At 37.8% G+C, this 10,864-nt stretch overlaps 1 protein-coding gene across 1 annotated transcript; it reads right to left on the bottom strand.

Annotated features, from left to right (window-relative positions):
- Positions 1-4,212: 4,212 nt before the first annotated feature.
- On the bottom strand, positions 4,213-10,588 carry LOC123529835 (fibrinogen C domain-containing protein 1-like). Its single transcript, XM_045310380.2, has 5 exons — positions 10,067-10,588; positions 9,049-9,185; positions 8,621-8,717; positions 5,894-6,058; positions 4,213-4,718 (listed from the first exon to the last, which is right to left on the bottom strand). Exons 1-5 carry the CDS (start codon positions 10,317-10,319, stop codon positions 4,471-4,473), a joined length of 900 nt encoding a protein of 299 aa, XP_045166315.1. The 5' UTR covers positions 10,320-10,588; the 3' UTR covers positions 4,213-4,470.
- Between the last annotated feature and the right edge of the window lie 276 nt (positions 10,589-10,864).

Genomic DNA, 10,864 nt, shown 5'->3' with positions numbered 1-10,864 from the left:
GCATTTGAGCCTAGGACCCTCAAACTTGGTATGGAAATAGGTCCTAACTAGGTCAAAAGGGACTGTTACAAGAAAATGTTTATCCTGATGATATTTAATGTGTATGCCTATGTGCTCTATGTCAAAACTTGATCATATTATTTTGAGCAATGGTACTCAGGTAAGCGATACAGGGCCATGATGGCCCTCTTGTTTGGAACAAGTGTGCCATAAAAACACTGCCTTAGTATAAACTGGATCAATATTGCCCTGCCAGCATCCGGATCAACTGGATCAATATTGCCCTGCTAGCATCCGGATCAACTGGATCAATATTGCCCTGCCAGCATCCGGATCAACTGGATCAATATTGCCCTGCCAGCATCCGGATCAACTGGATCAATATTGCCCTGCCAGCATCCGGATCAACTGGAACAATATTGCCCTGCCAGCATCCAGATCAACTGGATCAATATTGCCCTGCCAGCATCCAGATCAACTGGATCAATATTGCCCTGCCAGCATCCAGATGTGGGATTAAATGAAACATTAAGTTCTAACTGGACTGGATCAATATTGCCCTGCCAGCATCCAGATCAACTGGATCAATATTGCCCTGCCAGCATCCAGATGTGGAATTAAATGAAACATTAAGTTCTAACTGGACTATTCAAAGAATAGGGAGACACACCTTGGGTAAAGTTTTACATGCAAGATCGTATCTCAGTTACCATTGCATGCATTAGATTGAAATTTAACGCAAGGTATGTATTTAATTCAAATTGTGACCAATTAACCTAAAAAATATGGTAGAAGTTGTGCGTGCAACTAACTATAAAGCTGTGTCTGGGTAACTGCTCGGTACTTGTATTGGATCGAATAGTGCTTCTCCATCATCCAGCCTACTGAAATAATCAAGTTAGATAACTCTTGTTAGAATTTAGATCAAATAGCTGACTTAGTTTTAACTTGACTTGCTACTTTCAATGACAATAAAAACTGCAAAATTACTACTTGCAATTGAATGAAAACATTCTGCACACACACAAACTTCCATTGGTGTAGGAACTGTTCAAATGTAAGTGTTTCTAGATGGACATACTCCAAAAGCTTTAGCCTATCTGAACCAGAGGTTCAGGGTGAGCTTTGTGATGGGTCGATGTCCATCGTCAGTTGTCTGGCGTTAGCTTTTCACCTTTTAACAATTTCTTTTCATGAACCACTCACTGGATCTTCACCAAACTTGGTCTTTAGCATCTTTGTAAAGTCATCTCTCAAGTTTTAACAAATGGTTCAGCTTGACTGATTTTAGGGGTCACTAGAGCTAAAAACAGAAAAATGTTAAAACGACTTCTTCTCACGAACTGCTTGATAAGTCATCACCAAAAGTTGTAAGTAGCATCCTTTTGAGGTCCTCTCTCATTTGTGCTTGACTGATTTTAGGGGCTACCAGAGCTGGTCTTTTAGATAAAACCTGTCCGCTTCGCTCAATAGGGAGAGCACAGATGTACGGATTGAGGGGTCACGAGTTTGATCCCGGGCCACTGCGGCAATAAGAACTTTTCTGCTGTCTTTACCAATACCGCCATTGATTACATGTTTGATGCATTCAATATAGATATTTATAAATAAGACAGGTTACCTCGAGTAAAGCGTTACAAACGCTTTTTGATTTTCATTGTAAAAATAAATAAAAACAATTAATTCTCATGTGTTCCCATAACATGTAGTCTGTGATGAAGTTTCAAAGCTTTCTTAAGAAATATAGGATTAATTTCCTGATACATATTTTTTTGTCGAGCCCGCTTGTGGATGCGAAGACATAGTTGTCCAAATGGCTGTTTGGTGTATGTGTGTGCGAGCGCATGATTGGTACCTTAGGTCGAAGGAGGTGTGGCCTAGGACAATAGAAATCCTTTGTATTCATTCCGTAACCACTTAATTCTTTTGTTCCTTAAGTGGTCATTCAGTTGTTTTCAAACAATGGAATGACCACCTAATACATGAATCGTATGGCGTCCGTGCGTGTGTCCGTCCATCAGGATTTGTTTGTCCAGTCCATAACTTTGACATGCATTAAGGAATCTTATTTATATTTGGCATGAATGTTAACCTCAGTGAGACAGAGTGTCATGCACAAACCCAAGGTTCCTATCTCAAAGATCAAGGTCACAGTTGGAGGTCAAAGGTCATGTCAGATCTTATCTGACCCATAACTTTGACATGCATTGAAGACTTTTGTTTATATTTTGCATGAATGTTTAACTCAATGAGACTGACTATCTCAAAGGTCAAAGTCACAGTTATGGGTCAAAGGACGGGCTCGACATGTTGCCTGTGGGCATCTAGTGTTGTCGTATGATCTGGAGGCCAGTGCCTTTAATGGATGTTCATCAAACTTGCCACTGCGAATGGCTCATGGTGAGCTATTGTGACTGATCATTGTCCGGCGGCGTCCGTCGTGCGTTGTCTGTCAACATTTGCCTTGTGAACACTCTAGAGGCCACAGTTGTGACCCAGTTTTTATGAAACTTGGTCAGAATGTTTGCCTTGATGATCTCTAGGTTGAGTTCAAAACTGGGTCATGTGGGGTCAAAAACTAGGTCAGTAGGCCAGATCAAAGGAAAGGCTTGTGAACACTCTAGAGGCAAAAGTTGTGACCCAATCTTTATGAAACCTGGTCAGAATGTTTGTCTTGATGATTCTCTAGATCAAGAACGAAACTGAGTCATGTGGGTTCAAAACCTAGGTCACTATAGATCAAAGGAAAATCTTGTTAACATTCTAGAGACCACAATTTAAGTTGGAAACTCGTGAGAAATAGTCAGAATGTTTGTCTTGATGATCTCTAGGTCAAGTATGAATCTGGGTCATGTGGGGTCAAAAACTAGGTCACCCAGTCAAAGCAAAGGAAAAGCTTGTGAACACTCTAGAGGCCACAGTTGTGACCCTATCTTTATGAAACTTGGTCAGAATGTTTGTCTTGATGATCTCTAGGTCAAATTCGAAACTGGGTCATGTGGGGTCAAAAACTAGGTCAGTAGGCAAGATCAAAGGAAAAGCTTGTTAACACTCTTAAGAGTCCACGCTTAAGTTTGAAACTCATGAGAATTTGGGGTCATATGAATTTTTATGGCACTTGGTCAGAATGTTTGCCTTGATGATCTCTAGGTCAAGTTCAAAACTGGGTCATGTGGGGTCAAAAACTAGCTCAGTAGGCCAGATCAAAGGAAAAGCTTGTGAACACTCTAGAGGCAAAAGTTGTGACTCAATCTTTATGAAACTTGGTCAGAATGTTTGTCTTGAAGATCTCTAGGTCAAATGTGAATCTGGGTCATGTAGGATCAATAACTAGGTCACCCGTTGAAATCAAAGGAAAAACTTGTTAACATTCTAGAGGCCACAGTTGTGGCCCTATCTTTATGAAACTTGGTCAGAATGTTTGTCTTGATGATCTCTAGGTCAAGTTTGAAACCAGGTCATGTGGATCAAAAACTTTTTCAGTAGGCCAGATCAACTCTGGTGAGCGATATAGGGCCATCATGGCCCTTTTGTTCCTTGAAAGTTTTTGAATATTCTAGTGTTGTTATTATCCGACAGCTCTTGCGAATGTTTGCACTAGTTGTAAATATTACCAGAATTAAAAACAATGTATTTAGAATATCTATATGTGTAACACCAGGACCCATCTGCTTAAATCGGTAGAGGGAGTGAAAGACTATGGAATCAAAATAACAGTATAAACCTGAGGGCACTGAACAGCTGATTCAGATTTGGGGGGAGGGTCATAAAACTATAGGTATTACTGATATGGAATACACTGAGCGAGGTAACCTGACAGAAATGTTTCTTGATTTAAACTTAGCGCCTGTTCAGCCGTTGTCTGGCTACCGACTAGATAACCTTTCTTATTTATTTTTTTCAATTATTACTTATATATTCTGACCAGTCTGTCTTGGCTCTGAATATCAATGTTTCGAGAAGACATATTGGTCGAGAGGGATAAGACGTTTTCCTACGGAGGTGAATGCCCCTGGTTCGATTTCTAGCTGCTCCCATTGAGATATGTCCTTGGACAAGGCAAATTATGATTGCCTCATTTGACCCAGCTGTAAATGGGTACCAGCAATTTGCTGGGGTTAAGGTATAATTGGTTTTAACTGTTCCTGAAATGGAGTTGCTCAAAAGTTCTACAGAGCTTATGTTCATATTGTTTCAGAAAGCGACGGTAAATAAAATTTACCTTTACCTTTAATATAAATGTACAAAATTTGAATAGCCTCAGGAATTATCTCAGACTAATTCAGCGGGTGTACCCACAGAGATTTCATCACAATTTTCCTTGTATGAACATATTGCTGATGTTTATGTACATGAAAGTTTTAAAGATGACGCTAGTTATATCAAGACGTAAAATACAACAAGAACAACATGAAAGAATTGGGGGTCTGCGAAATCGTTTCATATGTAACTTGACATGTTTTGTACATGTTACTTTACACGTCGAATTTTCATCTCTGTCCTCCTTAGAACATACAGGGTCCAGTCCTTGTAGGATCCCCAGATGATTCCCTGCTCACCAGGAACGCCCCATTTCCCATTTATATTACTCTTGAAGCAAGCTGAGTACCAGTATCCGCCATGGTGTTTCTCAGCGCAGTTTATTTTACCTGCCCCGTCGTGGTCGGCATCGTGAGCAGAAAACCCGTGTCCATTGTGATCAAACACAAGCGAATCTCCTGCAACATATAAATATTATGGATGACTACTGAGGCTTAGTGAAAGTTCCAATACTATAGACATTGCTTGTTGATGTTCTGTTGCAACAGTTTCATGCTGATGTTCTGTTGCAACAGTTTCATGCTGATGTTCTGTTGCAACAGTTTCATGTAACCTTTTACATTTTAACGTAACGGATATAACTGGTCAGGATTTTTTTAATTCTCCAGCAGGAAAATGTAATGATGAATGTCATGTGAACGTGTGTGTATTGATATAATTGCAGCATTTGCAGTTGCAACTTCTATACAATGCTGCTTCATTGAAGAACTTCTCAAATTCTGATATTTTAAGATGACAAAACAGGGACAACACTTAGGGATGCAAGAATGAGTAGAGTATTAAAAATAAAAAATGTTGCGTGTTCCTTCAAATCGTCGTACAATAGATCACATAACATTTTCATTACCGACAATGATAGTAAAACTAAAGAGCTGTTTGTGAAACCCCACACCTCACGTAATTTTCAGTCTCGATTTTATTTTGACATTTGACCCAGAAGAGAATAGATATCCTGTTCTGATCATAAACAATCATGCCAAGAAGTTTGATGGCCACAGAACCAAGTGTTCTATAGCTGTTGCTCGGAAACCATTTACTGTGACCATTACCTTTTACCTAATAACATATCTTTTACTAACGATAGACAACCATCGTACGAAGTTTAACCATGATAGACCAATGCATTCTCAGGTTGTTGAGCAAAAACCGATTTCAGCCTCAAGATTTATGACCTCGACCTTTAACCTACTGACCTCTACATCAAGAGGCAGTCATTATTAGGTTCGTAGTAAATTTGATAGCTATAGGCCAAAGCGTTCACCAGTTATTATCAGTCTCAATGTCACTTTGACCTACAGTAAGTGACCCCCTACTTACTGAAAATATTTAGTAATTTGCCGAGAACAGACAACAATGCTTTGAAATTTGGCCACAATCGTTCTCTGTGTTCCATGCAGAAAGTTGTTCAGTCTCAATAAACCCTTCTTCTTTGGCTGGCTGAAGTTCAAAACCACAAGAGCCATCTGCTAATCACAAGAAATCTACCTACGAAATTTACCATTGCATGCCTAATCGATCTTTGGTTATTGATCGGAAACCAAATGGTGCATAGAAATCAGACAATCCTACTAACCTGCAGTACCGTTGTAACCATCAACACTAAGTCTGTAGTCTGAAGCAGCATCACCCACGGAGAAAGACGAATAATGCGCGTATTTCACGTGCTTCTGGAAATCTTCCAACTCCACAAGCAGCTCGTACTTCCCGGTTTTTGTGATTGCATGGATATTGCGGTTTCCTATTCGAATACAAATTAGACATATCACAATATCTTTTTGACTGCGTACATAGATGCAACTGAAAATACATTAATACAATAGTATTGGTCTTTCCAATGGCACAGTGCTATGTAAAGCGCTTTTGAACGTGTTTATCATGAAAAGGACGCTTTATATACTAGTATATCTGGTATAATATATATAATATACAGTATTTTCTTCTGGAAACCATTTAAAAAATTCTCTTTACATTCCGGACAAAAAAACCCTATAAAGATCACAATGATGTAAATGTGAAGGTTTTTTTTAGAATATGCACTGTGTAAGAAACATGTTAAAATTCCTTCATTGACAGTAGTAAGGACAGGCCAAAAAGAATACTAAAAACGGATGACCAATAGCGGGTGACCTCAATCTTTGAACGACGTAACAACGTCTCTTTGAGCTAAATATTTGTACACAATACAATCAAAGGCCTGAAGCAAAGGGGTCTGGCACATGAGTGGATTAAGTTTAATGGCTTATTTTTGAATCCTAGAGTCATAATTATGAAAAAAATCATACTAATATAACTACTCCATAGACTGTCTATGGAGTAGTTATATTAGTATGATTTTTTCATATTTATGACTCTTAGGATTCAAAAATAAGCCATTAAAATTAATCCACTCATGTGCCGGACCCCTTTGGCCTGAAGGGCCTGAGTCGGCTAATGATTGATGTACTGACAGTATAGTCTACCAGTTTCAGTTTGTTTTTAGTTTTTTTTTCTTAAAATTTCATTACACAGCTCGATATTTACCCAAAATATTATATCCGGGTACGATTACACTTTTCTCCAGTTTCAACAATATATTTTACAAATTGTGATGATACGAAGACATTTAGCAGCAATTGGCAGTATCTGACATTGAAGTTTACGGTTAAATTACCTCTTATTTAAATCTTTTCATAAAAAAGTTGTTTCGTTTCGTGAAAGCAGCCAAACATAGACGATCTACTTTCGATTTCAAAAACTACAAGAAAATACAACTTACTGTTTCGCCGATTTGTTTATTTCTCGAAAAATAAGAATTAAAATCATTTTTAATATCAGTAGTAACTAAACAAACCAGTAAGAGCTTCTTCTTCCGATAATTTATCCGTTTACTGACTGCAAAATTCAACCCACGCAAAGTTTATAGAAATCATACGCTGCGTGTTTACGTTCAATGTGAGAGAATTAAGGCTGATCGGCTATGTTACCTAACGCATCCAGACGATTCAGATTTTGTTTTTAAAAAAGCATTGTGTGCGTTTCTGTAATTTTATATACGTCTTTATACGCTTAGAAATTATTAGACATGCCTATTTGCATTAGTTCTATACGTAATTTACGCTAATACGCATCTTATCTGGAGCCCTGTGGAACTATTTTTTGTCTTTCGCTGGATGTTACCCAAGCTTTGGAAGCCTGCGCAATTCTTAAAATGCACATTTATGCTTAATGAGTTACATTCGAGTATTGCACAATTACAAGACATAAATATGACAGATTACATCGTATATTGGTCATAGCAAAGGGAATTGACACAACTTAACTTCATTCATGCAGTGATCTGTTTGAAGTTTGAGAAATCTAATGGAACTACATCCCTTCACGTGTTATTCGGTCCATTTAGAGAATCGCTGAACAGCAAGGACTCGTCAAAAGGCTTTCAGCCTTTAGCCGACTCAAAAAATGTATTTCAAAAATAGATCAAAAGGATTTCAAATTACCAAGACAACACATTCTTTACTAGTTTCGACTTTTATGTCTTCGTCAGATGATATTTTCTAATATTTGCTTGAATATGTCAACGTTATACAGCTCATAAAAATTTTTTAAAAAGTCGGGAGGCTCAAAACACTCGAGCTCAACATAAAATGTTGTTGTTGTTTTGTTGTGTTTTTTTAATAGAACACTGACAGAATGTATAAGAAGTAAAAGGCGTTATTTCAGTAACCAGCAAGAAGACAAGGAAAACATAGACTAGTGTAGAATAACATTCCGGTAACAGTACGTTCGACATCGTACTTGCGACCATCTCTATTGAGTGATATTTTTATTAAACGACCGGTCAGAATCCCTCCCGAATGTTTTCAGTAAATAAAATTCTTTCCATTAAACTTTTTTTATTAAACGACTAGCGACCACGTTAATGTAGTCCCGACAGGTAAAGTATGCGACAAAAGTATCTATTAAGCAACCGGGTATCAAATTCACGCCGGGCATTTCTTCACTTGTGTACTTAGCGAGTACGTTTTGCACCTGACTGAATGCAATTTAACCTTTGTTCACGATCTTAAAACAGATTTTGAAATCATACATGTAATTTTTCGCCATCATGGCATCCACATCGGCTAAACGCAAAGTACATTAACAGTTAAAAATAACTTTTCTCTTTACCTGACAGAAATTCATTAAGAGACCATTCCATTAAAAGACCACTTTTTAGCAGTCCGTTGGGCGGTCTCTTAATACAGTGTCGACTGTATTACAAAAACATAGACTAGTAGTGTAGAATAACATTCCGGTAACAGTATTACAAAAACAAACTTACCGAGATAGTGTTCGCCCGTCAAGTTACCAAACCCTGTCTCATACTCGCTGTAAGTCTTGTAGAAGTCAACCGACCCATCCTGTCTCTTCTGTATTTGCTACAAACATAAAATATCTACTTCAATATTTTCGAAGGATTTTCATCTTGTAGAAATAGATGAAAGAAGCAATTTATTTGAGTCCATTAACTCTGATAAGTTTTCGATAGTTTTAAGAAAAAATCTGCTGTTTTAACTTGAATGTCACATGCGCACAGCATAACTATTACATAACCCATGCTATTTTGTGCAACCAATGATAATTTTGAACGTTCATTCGGCATAATATACATTGTATTATGTCATGCGCATGTCAGTATGCGCGTGCGACAGGACAGTTTCGCTATGTCGTGCGCATTATTAGGAAACCTTAAGACCACAAATTAATTACAAGCCAGCCGCCACCGTCTGTTTCCATATCACAGTAGACCTGGAACCGAGCTTCCCCCGGGGGTGCCACTGTGTACACTCCGGATTTAGTGTGACCCGCGCCTTTAATGTCAACACAGTCGGCTGGGTCATTTGCCGCTGAAAAAAAAAGTTTAAACATTCCGATGATTCGCCTACTTAAAGATCACTATAAAGTTACATGAAAACTGTGCGAGCAAAACACTACGGGAATAAAAGACAAGAGGGTCATGATGGCTATAGATCGCTCACCAAAGTTTCACAGATTGTTTGAACAGATTTGGTAGAGGGTCACACATGGAAAATATTTGTGAAATTGGGCCAGTGTTTCCTAAGATTTTTAGAATATCTACTGTAATATAATAGTTTTACTTAGCTCGATCTGGGCCAGATCGGATCTCACGAGGTGCGCAAGCGCCAAGGGCGATCCGTCCTTGCAAAATCCACGAGAGCCGAATACAAAATCCTAGATCTAGCTACTGTTGTAATAACCCTTTTACTATATACCTCCATCTTTTTTGTTTTGTTAGCGAATGTTTGTCCATGTTAAAAAAGAAATGAGTGGAATTTTTGTGTGCGCTATTTATAGACTATCAGGTCATGCATTTTAAATGAAAGTAGTCCGGCAACATACAATACCAAAGGTATAATACGGAATTGTTTTTTACATGTCCATATTTACCTGGGAAATTCAAGCTATACTTTTGATAGTTTATATACATGTATAAGTATATAATAATATGTATACAAGAAATACTGTGAAGAGGATTTCCTACATTTTAAGCCAATATCAAAAGATAAAATGATTTAATGAAAGATGAGCACCGGATATCTTTACAGCAAAAAAAAGCCACCATGATGGACCTCAACACTGAGAACGGCAAATCATCAAATGCGATTGCAATTTGAATCGGTTTGATAGATATTTTTAAAACATGACAATTCATACTTAATTTTGGTTAACTGACAATAAATTTACAGAATAAAAAACCAACAGTTACCATTCGTCTGTGTGTTGGAAATGATTTTACAAATTTCATCTACACTCATCGTCTGCTGCGTCAACAGCGTGCTGTGAATGGCGGAAATCTGCGACTGGAGTACCTGCGTCTGTGTCTGTAACGTCTGCATCATCAGCTTCAACCCCTGTATGTTATTCGCGTCACTTCCGGAAACTACATTCCCGCTGACTGTAGTCTGCGAGTTTACAAAAGATAAGCATACAACGAGGGAAAATAATTCCAAACAAGTCATTTTCAAAGTGTTCAATACAAGGTGTCCAGTATAAATGTCCAGTATGGTAAAGCAAGGACCAAATATGACGCATGTTAAGGTCAAAGCTTATTCGAATTCCGGTGTATCACGGAGATTGACTTATTTTATTCTATGGTCACACGGTAAATGGTCAAAAGTTCACTTCAGCTGAGCAATACTTTTTTTTTCTATGTAAGAGCAATATCTAAATGCATTGTGAATTTTCATTAAATTTAGTAGAGCTGTGGTACATCGGGGAACTAACACAATTATTCCGAAAATTCGTGTTTATTACTAAAGGTGAATAGAATGCCTTGGAGACAGGAGCATATGCTTTATCTTAATGTGGTTCTCATAAATGTAATCTATGGGAAAACCACAATTCTTTTGTTATTTCTGGACAAAAAAATATTTCTTCAAAGTACATTTTTATAAAAGGCATCTAATGTAAAACTAGAAACTGCTTTTCAAAACGTGCATGTCACGCTACCCCGCTTCATTTCAAAGAAGTTGTTAATAAAGTAGCATTTGCACAAAGAACTAGG

This window comes from Mercenaria mercenaria, chromosome 13, assembly GCF_021730395.1.
Source record: "Mercenaria mercenaria strain notata chromosome 13, MADL_Memer_1, whole genome shotgun sequence".
NCBI lineage: Eukaryota > Metazoa > Mollusca > Bivalvia > Venerida > Veneridae > Mercenaria > Mercenaria mercenaria.
Note: the sequence above shows the minus strand (reverse complement) of the source record. Positions and strands in the feature narration are given on the sequence as shown.